At 39.0% G+C, this 15,211-nt stretch overlaps 1 protein-coding gene across 5 annotated transcripts; it reads left to right on the top strand.

Annotated features, from left to right (window-relative positions):
* The first annotated feature begins 1,646 nt into the window (after positions 1-1,646).
* LOC102722196 (BTB/POZ domain-containing protein NPY4-like) lies at positions 1,647-8,460 on the top strand. Of its 5 annotated transcripts, none has more exons than XM_015835544.2 (6): positions 1,647-1,789; positions 3,225-3,722; positions 5,176-5,250; positions 5,484-5,553; positions 6,284-7,468; positions 7,551-8,460. In XM_015835544.2, the coding sequence occupies exons 2-6, from the start codon at positions 3,661-3,663 to the stop codon at positions 8,136-8,138; spliced, it is 1,980 nt and encodes a 659-aa protein (XP_015691030.1). In that variant the 5' UTR covers positions 1,647-1,789; positions 3,225-3,660; the 3' UTR covers positions 8,139-8,460. The 5 variants fall into 5 exon arrangements, with proteins under 5 accessions (XP_015691030.1, XP_040377774.1, XP_006650278.1 ...); XM_040521840.1 differs by having other exon boundaries at positions 5,167-5,250; XM_040521842.1 differs by lacking the exon at positions 1,647-1,789 and adding an exon at positions 1,930-2,136 and having other exon boundaries at positions 5,167-5,250.
* Positions 8,461-15,211: the final 6,751 nt, after the last annotated feature.

Below are 15,211 nucleotides of genomic sequence, written 5' to 3'. Positions count from 1 at the left end.
ACCAAAATCTGAATTTCAAAAGTTAATTTTAGAGTTAATCTAGAAGGTTTTTCATCTTACTTTATTTTACATCATTAGCTTATCAATCAGTAAGAACATAAATATAAACATTCCGTTCATCGATTATTTTTGTCATCCGCATTTATCTTTTCATAATTTATAACCATATATTAAACAACTTATTAGTAATTAAGAGGCTACGATTTACCCGTGAAATACGATTATCAATTATTTTTGTCATCCACATTTATCTTTTCATAATTTATAACCATATATTAAACAACTTATTAGTAATTAAGCAGCTACGGTTTACCCGTGAAATACGATTTTGAACTTGAATCATAAAAAATGTTCTCATCACCTGCTTGTGAAGTTGTGATCTTATTAGCCACGTATAAAAACTTTAAAATTTAAAGTTAATTTTTGAGGTTTTCTTACCATAGTATATTTTTTAGTATTGCTTTTTAAACCGTGAACAATATATACATGCTAATTTTACCTATAAATTAGTTTCAGTTTTTTTAATTTTTCTACTGTTTATCAGTCAAATAACTAGAGCGCCTATGATTACTGAATTGCACTGTACATTTATAGGCGAAAATGTCCTTCTCATGGATGAATGCTTGTCGAGGCATTTTCTCACAAGAACACTGTTATACAGAAAACCACACTTGAAGCTGAATATGCTTTGTTGCATGCAATTAATTGCTCTCGCGACAGCTTAATGAATTGTGGCCATTTGTGCTGTCGATATTTTTATCCTGTTTTCCTCAGGTAAAGCTACCATCGGAGCATATATTGACACCAAGTCTAATCATAGAGGGGGTTTAGAAGCAAATAAACATTGCAACACATCAGAGATCAGTAAATGTAATCACTAGTTAATCAGCATGATGGGAGTCTCAGCAATGGGGCACTACCATTTGTTGGTTACATTCCTTTGGTCTTCTGGACGTAGATTTATCTTAAGTGAAAAAGGAGCGAAATATCAGAAGGTCTTTAAATCTCAAATTTCGATATGTTTGACCAAAACTTAAAATGAGCAATGAAAAGACTATGCACAACATATTAAAACACACGTACCTACGGAATGATGTTTTGAATAACCCTATATTTTTATGTCGAGATTCACTGTTACTACACCACACTAATGGGAGAAGCCCATCCTTTACAAGATAGCATGAGTCAGTTTTTTTTTCTCCAATTTGGATGCTCACATGGCACAAGAAATTGAGGAAATGACGATAAATAGTTGAAAACTAGCGACCCATGAGAAACTCAAAGAGAAATATACAAGGGCATTTGGATTTTTTTTTTCATAGTGTTTTAAGATAGTGGAATATTTCATTTACCAAATGAAAGCAATAATACACGTGAATCTAAATCCAAAGCACAACCAGCAATAATAATAATACAAGGCGAAATTATGATCAATAGATAAGAGAAAGAAGCAAAGAAAAAACAAAAGCAGGGACAGGATTATAAATGCAGGGAAAGAAAGAGCAAGGGGGCCATGTCCAGCCATCAAACACGAGAGGTGCATTTAGATGGGCAGGACGGTCCATTCACAGCTCCGCCATGAAACGCCACCGCCTTTTTAAGATAAAAAAAGAACACCAAATCATCCATTAGGCCACCATTAGAGCAGCAGCAAACGCGACTTGCTCTTGAAGGCACGCAAGAGCGGACGAACTAGCGACCTGCTCTGCGGTTCTGGCACTGTTCTTTTCTCTCTCTAGGAGCAGTTCTTCTAGGACACCCTGCACCTGCAGTGCAGAGAGAGAAGAAGGTGAGAGCTTCTTGTAATTCTTGTTCTTGTTTTGTTATTTATTATTAGCTTAAAAAGATATGTATCCTTACTACATTTCAGTGCAGATTAAATGATGTTATACGGTTGCAATTCGGCGAGAGTTCTTTGTTTGGTTTTTTTTTTTTGGCTGAGGAAGAAATAGGGAATGTTTTGGAGGTGTTTCTTGGATGTTTGGTTTGGTCGTTTGCTTGTCCTAAAAAGCTGCCTTTTCTTGTGCGCTTTTCTGTTTGTTTCTCGGCGACATTTTCAGCTCGGTCTCGAGAAGAAATCGCAGCTTTTCTGCTGCTGCAATCTTAATCTTTCGTGTGAGGAACACGATTCGCGGGGTCGGATCTCAACGAACCCTCACTCTCTCCCTCCCTCTCTCTCTCTCTCTCTCTCTCGCGCGCGCCTCCTTCCTTCCTTCCGGAAGCTCGAGTTTTCTGGATCTTTCTTGCGCCGGCAGGGCAGGTGCGCCACTCCCCCCCAAATGCTAACGCCGCCGCCGCCGCCATCTCCGATGAACCGTCGGTGACGGCGGCGAGCTCTCGCGCCTGTCTGCGTCCGCTCCATTTGTTTCCTCTTTTGGCGGCGTGAATTGCGTTTCGATCTCGAGGTCCATGATTGTGTTTTCACCGGCGGGGAAGCTCTTTGATTTTGGTTGGTTTCTGGGTCTCAAGATGGGTTCTTTTCTCTATGGCAAACTGGCAAGCCCTCGTCATGTTAGAAAAAACTGAAAACCTTTTTTGTTGTCTCTACTGATAATTTCAGAAATTGCGAATATGCGAAGCTCTGAACTTGTATGCTGGATTAACTGAATGTTTCTTTTTGGGTGGGGGGGGGGGGGGGGACTGGATTTGGCTGAAAGTTAATTGCATTTGTTTTACAATTATTTGGCTTCCTTCCGGCGGAAGCAGGATATAGAGTGGGTTTGTTGAGATGTGTGCCCTTACGTGTCAATTCTTCAGGCTTGGGTATCGCAAATGCATAATGGGTATTACCAAGTTAGTTTTTTGTCATAAATTTGTAGCCTTTTCTTATTAGGGAATCTATTACTGATTTGATGTTCCAATCTTCAATTGGTTATTTACTGTTCTTGCTGCTCCTATTGTAAAACTATCAGAAATTTATCTGAACTTCCATATGCACAATTCAATATTGTTGCCAGCCAAGATGGGAGAATAAAAAAAAAACCCAGAACCTGTGGACTATGTGTTGCAATTCTTTAATCCCAGTTTGACTGCCTTCATGTGCTACAACCCTTAAAAAAATTTCATCTTGTATGCACTCTTGCTATTCATGTTGCTTGCTTGCAATTTTAACCAAGATAAGATTCCTCCCCTCACTGGTGCTTGTTCCCATGGTCTCCCAACATTGCTTCACCAATTATTCTCACTGTCCCCTCACCTCAAGATGCTGACCTTGTGTTCTGCAGGTGCTGCTGCTTCCTCAGCGTGTATGATCCAACTTGGAGGAGGAAGAGCTTCTAGAACTCTTGGCATTGTGGCCTCCTGGACCCAGATCTTGATGCAACTGCCGAGTACTTTTTTACTGATCTAGAGGTGGTCTGGTTGGGTTCTTGACCTGATTTGGTGGGGACTTTGCCGAGGCGAAAGGGGGACAGTTTGGCCTGAATCTTTATCTCTAGTTGTTGGTCCTGTCCTTTGGGCTTGCAAGCATTCACATGGCAGTGGCCGCCGGTTTGGTACTTTCTTGATGGGTTAAGTGCTGTGGGTTTGTTGTGGAACTTTCTTCTTAGTTCCCATTTGGGGGTGGACGGTGTGTGTTCAAGGGAAAGGAGAAGAGATAGACAGAGCAAAGAAAAAAAAAGAGAGAGGAGTTCTTCGGTTAATTTTTTTCCATACGGCGAAATGAAGCATATGAAACTTGGATCAAAGCCAGACCTCTTCCAGACAGAGGGTGGCAATATCAGGTTAGTTAGTAGTATTTTACTCTCCTGAACAAGTTTTTTTTTTTGGGGTGGGGGGTAAGATCGCATCACATTTCATCTGTATTGTTGTTCTCTCTGTTCTTAATTCTCTACTTCAGCGCTTCTTTTGGTACATCGATGTTAGTTCCTGAATTGTTCTCGTGAGTGTGCAAATTATCAGATCCGTCTGACTTGATAGGAATAGGTCTCCCACATAGATAATTCTTTCATAAATGCCCATTTTTCTGGTATAAACCTGTATTAATACGTAATTTAGCCAGGTTTGTAGAGATCCACTTACTAATGTTTCTTGAAATATTATCCAAATCAATGAGAAGTCGCTAATAGGGCCAGTCATACTGGTAGCTAGGCATATAAGACCAGGAAATTATGTGGGGAAGGTGGCCATTCTGTAGTTCGGTCTTCGGTGATTCATTTCTTGACTAGAAGTCTCTCAAAGTTTATGAGTTTGCATCAAATTCCCAATATTTATAAATTATTGATACTTACCGTTACAAATTTTCTGAACTATTCACTTCATTTGTTATCGACAACAACTGCTGATTTTGATTTTAAATTTATTCCTGTGACATTTTTTCATTAGTTCATCTTTTGGAAATTATATTACTAACCCAAGTTTCATAGCTTTTACAATTTTATATGTGCCAATCAATTCTACTCATTTACCCTATGGTTTGGGCTTGTTTCTAATTTAACAAGCTCAACAATATTGGGTTTCTAGCCTAAGTAGTGCTTCTTATGATGGCATACAGATAGCTATCCATCTAACTAATCTTATTCATGTCCCAATTCGTCCTTAACTATTGCTAGCAGCATATGTTCTTTCGGTTCCTCTGTACTTTGAGCCCATGTGCTCATTTACTGATAGGAGTGCCTTAATTTGTTTACATTCACTTTTTAGATGAATAGATTGGTTTGTAACATTGTGGTCCATCATGTAAATTAAATTCTTGGAGCTCAACTTAATTTGTTGCTTTATGTGTCAATATTTTTGTTTACTTATTTGTTCTAGGACCACTTATCAATTCACTTAGTTATGCCTGTCATACATACTGCTACTAGCTGTAAGTTGCTCTTCTCTTACCTTTTCCTAACTTTGATTGTAGCACTTTACTTAGGCAAATAGTCTGTCTATCTCGCTTTTAGCTGATTCGGTGGGTGGGGATTTGTTTTTTGTCATGCCATTTCAGATCTGCATTAAATATATTTTGGATTACGTGAAATTACCTTAATATCACAATATCTTTCTGGTCTATAAGACAAGACTAGACTTTTATCTTCCAATATTTCTGAGTTGTGACCATCTTTGTCTACAATTATTCTGGGTCCACTTTATGAACTATGCCACTTTCAGACATTGTGTGATTGTGTTGAACCTTCCAATATCTTCATGTACTGTCTGTCACCTTTAACATCCTCCTTTTAGGATGTACAGGAGCTTTCAGAGCATGATATGTATTGCTGATCAAATAATAGCATGCACTGCACTGCTAGGGAAGGATGGAGGAGGGTAATATATGTAATTGTGTGGTTGTACGCAATTGGTTTATTACTTTTTTAAAGATATATTCATATCAAGTAAGCTATTAACAATGATCACTAACAAGCGTTCTTGTATAGCATTCATTTTATTTAGAGAATCAATGTGTGCATTTTGTCTCATCCACATATGCTTTGCTCTTTTCATCAATTTGGTCTGTGTAGCTTTGATGATAATTTGTGGAAAGGTCACATTCTTTTCAGATTTGTCGCAACGGAACTGGCGACGGACATTGTAATCTCTGTAGGAGATGTCAAGTTTTATCTTCACAAGGTATCACATTAGCATTGGAAGATTGCTTGAACTGTAGTTACTAAAATGCTCCTTTGTTGTACTAATTTTGGTTACAATTGTTTACTGACTGCTAGGTCCTTTCTAAGGCTGTAAGAGAAGTATAGTACTTGAAATAGAAAAATAGTATATTTTTAATGTTATCTGCTATATTGTGATATTTCTGACTGTAGTCCTTTTTTCCATTAATCAAATGGGCATGATATTGTTTTCATTTTGAATGGTGCAATTTTTAGGATGTCCTTTAAGCATACGTACCATTTTCCTGAGTCCTCTTGAATAAACAAATTTCATGTATAATGCATGTGTTGACCCCTACATATGCTTGAAAAAGTATCCATCACATTTATTTAGTGTCTTTAATCCAGTTTGAACAAAACGTTTACATGTCTTTTATCCAATATACTTTAGTAGATTTAGTAGCCTGGCAACTATTCTCATCTAATATACCCTTGTTTTAGGTTAATCAGTTGATTAAGGTTATGTTCTTTTGTGGATGAAAGATTGTCTGATTTTTTATAGCTATTTAATGGTATAAATGATATAATTAAATACTACAAAGTTGAAAATCCATTTTAGAAATGTGAGATAGTAAACTTCTATATATAAACTTTTTTTTAAAAAAAGTACTGTTTAGCAGTTCGGGAAAAAGAACACATGCTTTCTTTTAGTGTGAAAAAGGTATTTACAAATTTTGCCTATTATTTTGCAGTTTCCTCTTTTGTCAAAGAGTTCCCGCTTGCAAAGATTAGTGGCTTCAAGCAATGAGGAAAGCAACAATGAGTTGGATATCTCTGACATCCCTGGTGGACCTTCAGCATTTGAAATATGTGCTAAGTTCTGCTATGGCATGATTGTAACACTCAATGCTTATAATGTCCTTGCTGCTCGCTGCGCAGCTGAGTATCTTGAAATGTTTGAGACCATTGACAAAGGAAATCTCATTTACAAAATTGATGTCTTCTTGACATCAAGCATATTTCGTGCCTGGAAGGACTCGATCATAGTACTGCAGAGCACAAAATCATTAGTACCTTGGTCTGAAAATTTGAAAGTAATCAACCATTGCATTGACTCTATTGCATCGAAGGCATTAATTGATCCATCAGAGGTTGAATGGTCATACACATACAACAGAAAGAAACTACCATCAGAGAATGGCCATGATTCTCATTGGAATGGTGTCAGAAAGCAATTGATAGTCCCTAAGGACTGGTGGGTTGAGGATCTTTGTGATCTTGAGATGGATGTGTACAAGCGGGTGATCATGACGATAAAAGCAAAGGAAAGAACACCAGCTATAGTGATTGGGGAAGCACTGAGGGCCTATGCATACCGAAGGCTGCTGGGTTCCCTAGAAGATACTGTGAGCAATGGAGTTGATTGCACTAAACGTCGTGCAGTGCTTGAAACCATTTTATTTCTGCTGCCCACTGAGAAAGGCTCTGTGTCATGTGGTTTTCTTCTGAAGCTTCTCAGAGCAGCATGCTTGCTGGAGGCTGGGGAATCTTGTCATGATATCTTGATCAAGAGAATTGGTGCACAATTGCATTGCGCTTCTGTTTCAGACCTTCTAATACCACGAAATACTAGTGGAACCACATTATATAATGTAGATCTGATCATTGCGATAGTAGAGGAGTTTGTTTCGCGACATAGTGATACTGGCAACATGAATTTTGAAGACGATGAAGAAATTGTGGAGGTTGAGAACCATGCTTCTGTTTCCAGCACGTCAAAGCTGGCTGTTGCAAATCTTATTGATGGGTATCTTGCTGAGATTGCTAAAGACACCAATCTTCCCCTTTCCAAGTTCATTACACTTGCTGAAATGGTGTCCCCTGCAGCCCGAAAGATGCACGACGGTCTATATCGCGCCATCGATATGTATCTCAAGGTATATACATTTCCAAATCTCTCTCCACTGATTGCTCAATTTGCTGGACTTATAAACCTGTGGCATCTTACCATCCTTACAGGAGCACCCAAGCCTATCAAAGAGCGAAAAGAAGCAATTATGTGGACTGATGGACTGCAAGAAACTGTCCCAGGACGCGTGCATGCACGCTGTGCAGAACGAGCGCCTTCCTCTCCGTGTGGTCGTTCAAGTTCTCTTCTTTGAACAAATCCGAGCATCGGTCGCTTCTGGGCGGGCCGACGCTGCGATGGAGCTGACATCAGCTGTACACTCACTGCTTCCCAGAGAGAATGGCAACTCCTATGGAAGCTCCAGGTCAGCTGCCACGACGACGACCGAAGAGGACTGCACCGGGGTGCCGACATCCAGCGATGTCAACTCACTCAGGTCGCTGAGGCTGGCCAACAACAGCGGGGGGAGCGAGAGGAGCAGTGGGAGCAGCGACGTCAACAACAAGAGCAGCGACGACAAGAGCTCCAGCAAGTCCAAGGGGTCACTGATGCCCAAGAAGATCCTGAGCAAGCTCTGGTCTGGGAAAACGAACGCCAGTGAGAACAGCAGCTCGGACACATCGGAGAGACCCGGATCACTCAACCCGGAAGAGGGGAAATCCACAACTTCTAGGAATACAAGGCGTTCGGTAACCTAGTGTCAACAGAGCCATGAGTGGCCATGGTTTTGGTCTTCTTCTTTCTTCTTCTTCTTCTTCCTCTTTTGCTTTGATTTGATTTCAGAAGAGATAAAATAGTAGCAATCGTAGAATGTGGAATACTACTGACTGGCAGTCCGATGGCAAATGTAGCAGTGTTTTATAGCATTGTTATGCTGGCATTTGCTGTAGGTTTGGTCATCGGTGATTTGTTCAGGAACGTTTTATGATATAGTCCTGTAATTTTTTTGGTGGGGATATAAAGATAAAGAAAGGAAAATATTTTATTGACCATTCATGGTATTGTTCTACTATTTAATATTCATCAGGAAAGGCGTATCATTAACAGTTGAACACTACTAAGAAATGATATATTGTTCAGAGTTGCAAACACTGGGTCCATGATACCGGGTGATTTATACTTCAATAAATGAGGCCTTAACACTTCAAAATGTGTCAGTAAAAAAATTCATTTCAATGTCTCACTTTGCAGTTTGCGAATAATTGGCAGTCTCTCCGGAAAGAGAGAATAATTTAAGGGTCATCAACACAAGCGAAGAGGAGGTTTTATCACTTTTAACGGAATTATCCAGTTGTAAACCCTACAGACTCTTAAGTCACCTTGTCTGATTTGCAAGCTCATTTGCCAGCTCCATGTTGGCCCTCAATGTCATCTTCTGCCTACGGTTTAGGTCAATAAATGCCACTTGGACATGTTTGGAGTTAACCTTTCAAAATTTTGAACAAGTATATTTAGATCTTCAGATCTGATGCATGAAAATCATACATATAATAGATTCGTCTCCAAAAGTATTTCCACGATAATGTACTCCCTGTCTTTTCATATTAACTAATGTCCTTGTCTTTTTGCTTATGCTTATTCTTATAAGCCAAAATTTATATTTTTAACTTTAAATTTAGAGTTGATTTTGAGGGGTTTTATTATACTTTATTTTTTAGCCTTGTTTTTAGATCAGCTGTATAGACATATATAAAATTATCTTATTAATAAATTATTTTTCACTTGTAAATATGTTGTTTCGTTTATTTTTTAAAAAAAGCCAAAGGAACATTGGGCATTCATTTCTAAACTTTGGCTCGTCTTTTTGAAAAAAAAATACAAATATTAAGAAATACACTATATTAAAGTTTATGGTATACTAAATATAAACATGAAGCTCTTATCATGGTAATATAATCATCTAAGATTAATCAATGGTTAGAGTTGAAACAATGATAGTTAACACTGACAAGTATTTAAAAACAGAGAGTATGTTTTGTGTTTTCAAATATATTGACATATAAATCAGCTGTTAAATTTGTATTTGAGAATAGGTTTTCACTTCGTGGGCTGCCTTCTAGCATTACTCTACAAGGGACCCATATCATCTTATAAGAAAGGTTTCTAGAGTTACAGCTTTTTTACTTCTTTCAGGTACAGACTGCAACGATTGACTGGCTACGTTTGGAGGAAAAGGTGGAGTGGTGAGTGGTAACAATGGTCTCTTGCAATTTTGACTTTTTAGTTCCTTTGAAAAACATTTTTACAAATAGACTACTAAAAAAGTTATTGTGAAAATAGACCTTTTCACGGCACCAACTACACTGAAGCCGAGGTTCTCCATGACGGCGCCAACTAATCTAGCACTGCCCACCCACCACGTCAGCACCCATGCTCGACAATAACGTGGCAGAAGACGACACCAATACCATTGCGTCGCTGCTGACATGGCAGGGACACGTTAGGATCATTGGCGTCGTCTTGTAGGACTCGGACTTAGGCGTCACGCCCATTCCCGCAGTCTCTCTTCCCCTCACCTTCCTCCTCAAATACTCTCTATTTGTCACCGTTTTTTGCAGGATTTTTTAAGAAAATCGAAGAGTAAGGTAAACTTTCCACTCCCCTTTGTTTTATTTTTCATTTGATTTGGCTAAATTTGTAGGCCACCACCTCCTAGATGCATGTTGATGTGCTAGGAACCCAACATCATCATCTTGTATGGAGGAAATGCTTATGTCAGGTATAAATACCTGCTTCAACATCTTGAATACACACATTTTATAGGTCTCCACTCTCTCCTTTTGTATGGTGTCAGAAGTTGTCCCATTATCGTCAATGCATGACGTAAAAAAAAACAGATGTCTGACACAATGTGCTTTCAACATTGAGTGAGATAAGTATAACATTGAATTTGGTAACTGTAGCATGTCATGTGTTCCACATAACCCTCCAGAAAGACACTGTTGCTGGAACCCAGATGCTCCCTCATGCTTGGAGGCGTCATGCTCAAGGTGCTCAACCCCCAGGAAACGTCTCCCGCATCTTGACTAAAGACGTCGGCCTCAAGGCATTGGGCCCAGGGCGCTCCACACCTCCTTTCGATAACACTGACGATACTATATTACAATTTACATCTTAATATATTTGAGAAATTCTTATCACTGGTTACTTAGGTTTTTTAAGCTTCTTAGGATAATTTAAAATGTTCAAGGAAACAATGATAAAAGTCTAAAGGTATTGGTGTCACATATGGATGTACAAAATTTAAGCTTAAAAAACGACTTGTAGAAAATAAAGAGAAACACTAAGGCTGCATTCGACGTCGGGTTAGTACATGATTAATTAACTATTAGTTATAAAAATTGAAAAATAGATTAATATGATTTTTGAAGCAACTTTTCTATAGGAAAATTTTGAAAAAAAAAATGCATCATTAAGCAATTCAAAAAGCGTGCGCGTAAAAAACAAAAGAATATGGATTAGCAAGAAGGGGAGAGAAGAACGTGGACTAAATCGTTTTCAGTAGTTCAGGATAACAATGATCACATGTTAGTACAGAGAGGTTAGAGTAGTTTGAGATAGTAGAATGGACTCTTTTTATCTGTTTTTATTTTAAGCTGTTATAATTGAAAAACATCTAAGTTATTATGATTAAACATTATAATATTTATAAGAGCCATAAAACAACATGAACCGTCGACCATAAATAAGAACAAAGAGGGAGCACAGTGCACATATGGCACCCAGCCAAGTCGGCCCAAGAGATCCCCTTATTCATGTTTTTTCTTTAACAATGAGAATCTGGGCTTTTACTTTAACGGAAGCTATAACCCCTTATTACATGGTTCATAGCACAAAAGAGTGCTCGATGAGACGATGAAAATCAAGCCCGTTATTCCTGCAAACCTAATAATGTACACACCATAAGCTAATAAAACTTGTGTCTCAATTCTCGACTGTTTATCTCATTGGCATATTTGTGGTATATGTTAAATGCCTCACTTTGCCGCTTGACAAATGAGTGCGTGAGACACGTCGCTAACAAACATTTTGTTGAAAACAGGTCTACGTATTTATCGTGGTGTCTCCTCGGAATCTGTGAGACTTCAACCATATATACCATTGGATGAATCCTCAAAGGAATCTAGGCACCCATTTCTTAGAATCATGTTCTATCCTGATTGGTAACTGGTGCATACATTTTTAAAAAGACTTCATTTTTAATCCATATTACACATATCAATACAAAAAAAAAGGAATAGAATGTCCTTTCCTTTTTCAAATCCTAATTTATCCTATTTTTTCACATAACAATTCATATGTTACTCACTTTACCAAACTCTAATGCAAATATTCCCCCATTCCATAATATAAGGCAAAACTACTTTTTTTTCCTTATCCTATAAGAGCAGATACAATAGTGGACTATAAGTCGGCTATAAACATATTTTAAAGAGATAAGAGATGAGAGAGAAGAACAGTGGGCTACTAATTTATAACTAGTTATAGCACGGGCTTCAAGATACAGTGTGTGTATGACATGTGGGACCATGTATTAATGTCTTGTAGATAACTATTGTATGAATTAGTTGTTAAATTGACTATAGATGAATTAGAGCTAGTAGTTGTCTATACTATTGAACTTGCTCTAATATAAAGCGTGCATGCAAGTATGCATTAACTTGCTCTAATATAAAGAGTAGTGTTTGATGTTATAGATGCCAATTATTATGATTTCAGGTATAAAAATTTTTTTACGCTGTTATATTTCGAATACCCAATTTTGAAATCATGCGCCTGCCACTAGACGCAGCGTGTGTATGATACGTTGGACCATGTATTAATGTTTTATAGGTAACTATTGTATAAATTGATTATTTGATTGATTATATATGTAGAGCTTTGCGCTAAGACGAAGACGGTAGTATAGTGCCCAGTTACTGGAAAATTATTAAAAGCAACTTGAACTGCATGCAAGAAATGAGCTGGCATTACCACCCCGAGAGGGTTGTGTGTCTGCCCTAAAAACCCAATCTTCTATCGTGCGTGCGCACGTCCAGGTTTTCGGTTCTCCCGAGTGCACGGACCGGATCGGAGTCGGATATTGCTTGCGGCGGCACGATCTCGAAAGTGGGAGAAGCTAGCTAGCATAGCATATGAACCGTCCATCATCTACCAATTGCCTCTTGAGCTAGCTAGCTAGTAGCTACCCTCTCCCCATATATTCGGTTCCGGTGCCCGGGCGGCCGGAGTCGTTCGTTCGTCACGCCGCACTCCGTCGAGCAACCGCAGCCACGCCACCATCCAATCATCCCATGCACGCGCGTACCGAGCAGAAGCTACAGCCCCCCCTGACGCCGTGCCACCTCCCCAATGAAAGGAGGGAAAAAAAAAAGAACCAAACTAACAAAAAGCCATCTGAATCAGCACTTAAATTAAGAACAATTCGCCCCCAACTTGGCATAATAATAAACATAAACTGTACTATATGCCCGAACAGGCAGGCAGCCGAAAGCGATCCCATAGTACACTCCTATCTCTCGAATAAATTTACAACCTATTATTATAAACTAAAGTTTAAATACTTTAACCTTAAGAGTAAAGTATATGATCAGTTCTTAAACTTGTATACAAGTACGGTATCCACTTAAATTCATAAACTTAGAAAATACACGTTTAGGTCTATGAACTTGTTTTAATGTCTAAAATCGTGGATCTGGTACATTAAAACGAGTTCATGGACCTAAACGTGCACAGGGTTTTCCTTACCACGCAAGCCGGTAAAACCGTGGTACCGCGCTCCCGCGGATCCCGCACGGTAACCACAAAAACCAGGATGAATTTGAATCCAAAAAATTTAAATTTAAACTCACGCGGTTTTCGCGGCTTACCGCGCGTTAAGCCACGAAAACCGCGGTACCTACTTACTGAAACAACACATGAGAACGGCGGTTACCGCGGCTTACCGCGCGATTTTTTAGCCGAAACCATGGTTACCGCGAGGAGACCGCGGGTGTGATGTCAAATGCAAAAAAAAAAACTTTAAAAATCTAAAAAAATACATGAAAAATAGAAAAATATTTTGTGACTATGTTTATGACAATAGGACATATTATAGGGAAAACAAGAAAATTTTCACATGACATTTTCTAAATTCTTAATTTTGCAACATACAAACATACACCGACATATCACCCTTCACCAAATAATTCACTCCAATAACAAGTAATAACAACTTCATTTTGATTGTTACGCCACAACTATACCTACTACCTATTATTACGAATAAAACTATTATGTACGTACTAAGATGCACGTATAATTTTTCTCTATACGTATTTTCCATATATCCATCGTTATATATTTGTATTTCAATATTATGTACCTTAGTATCTAGTGTAAATTAATAATGATTCAACACAAAATATTCTTGACCATTTTCCTATGAAATATTACTTGCAATAGGCTATTTTTTTAATTTTGTTTCCTAAAATACTCATTTATGATTTTTAATTACGCTGGGAATACATTTTTCATTAATTTCTTTGATAAAACTACACTATATATATCAACATATACCACATATATTTTTTCATTAAATTTCCTCATTTTTTTAAATTCTCCTTAAATTTAAACTCGGTTACCGTGGCTTACCGAAACCGTGCCTCCGCGGAGAGCATGGTTACCGCGGTAACCGCTGCAGTTTTCGCGGTTTTGCAAACCCTGAACGTGTATTTTCTGAGTTTATGAACCTAAGTGATATCATGCCACAAGTTTAAGGACCGATGATATACTTTATTCTAACCTTAAATTTATAACTGGGTTTGAGGTTGAGTCTTTGCTATTAGCGTTAAGAAGATGTATAAAAAATTATTTATAAATTAATGTTCATCTGCTGTTCGGCCTTTTTTTTTTTCCCGATGACTAGTACCCTAAGCTTAGCAACGCGGCAATAGTACAAGTTGCAAGCAACGTAACAGCCATTAGCCCATTACGGTCCGGAGGCACCTGAGCCAGATACACGGTAGAGCGGAGCGGCCGAAAGGGACGCAGCAATATTTGCTACAGCAGCAGAGAATGTATGGCTCGGGTGCGGCATCAGGCAGGTCGAGAGGGTGGTTAATGAGCCCAAGGGCCAGGTTGAGGCTGAGGTTCTCCGGCGCCGGCCGGTCGATGCGGGGTTGGAGGTTTGGTTTGGTTTTTGGACGCCTGAGATGTTGGAGAAGCTAACGTCGCACACACGAAGCCAGGAGAGAAGCGGCCTCAGCTCTTGGCGGGAGCGAAAGGGCGGAGGCAACGAACAAGTGGCCCCCCGCCCGGCGCGGCCGCTTTCCTGGCCATCTCTCTTCTCTTCTCACCTTTTTGCTCTGCTTAATTTGCCTCCCCCTCTCGCTCGCTCCTATCCACAATCCTGCTTCCACGGCTTTATTTAATTAATCCATGCCAACATCCGAGTTGGGTCCGGATCCTCTGCTCCCACGCACGCTCTCTTGATGAGGTGTGTAACAACTGTCCCAACCATTGAGAAAGTATACGTACCCCTCGCATATGGCCCCATAGCACTTGCATGCGTACAAATATAGCTAATTTATACTATGCTAATGAATCACATCCGTGATTAATTTGATTGATGGCTTTGCATATCTTATCATCCTTCTTCTCCCTTCAGTGGTTGCAGCTTTGGCTTCTTCGTCGGCTGGACTAAAAGGGCATCCCCATGCACAACCCATATCTACCTACTCTTGGTAACAAGAGTTTATCAATCATTTATCGATACTGCCGAACTAACTTT

The sequence above is a fragment of the Oryza brachyantha genome, chromosome 3 (genome assembly GCF_000231095.2).
Source record: "Oryza brachyantha chromosome 3, ObraRS2, whole genome shotgun sequence".
Lineage (NCBI taxonomy): Eukaryota > Viridiplantae > Streptophyta > Magnoliopsida > Poales > Poaceae > Oryza > Oryza brachyantha.
This window is presented reverse-complemented; position numbering and strand designations above follow the sequence as displayed.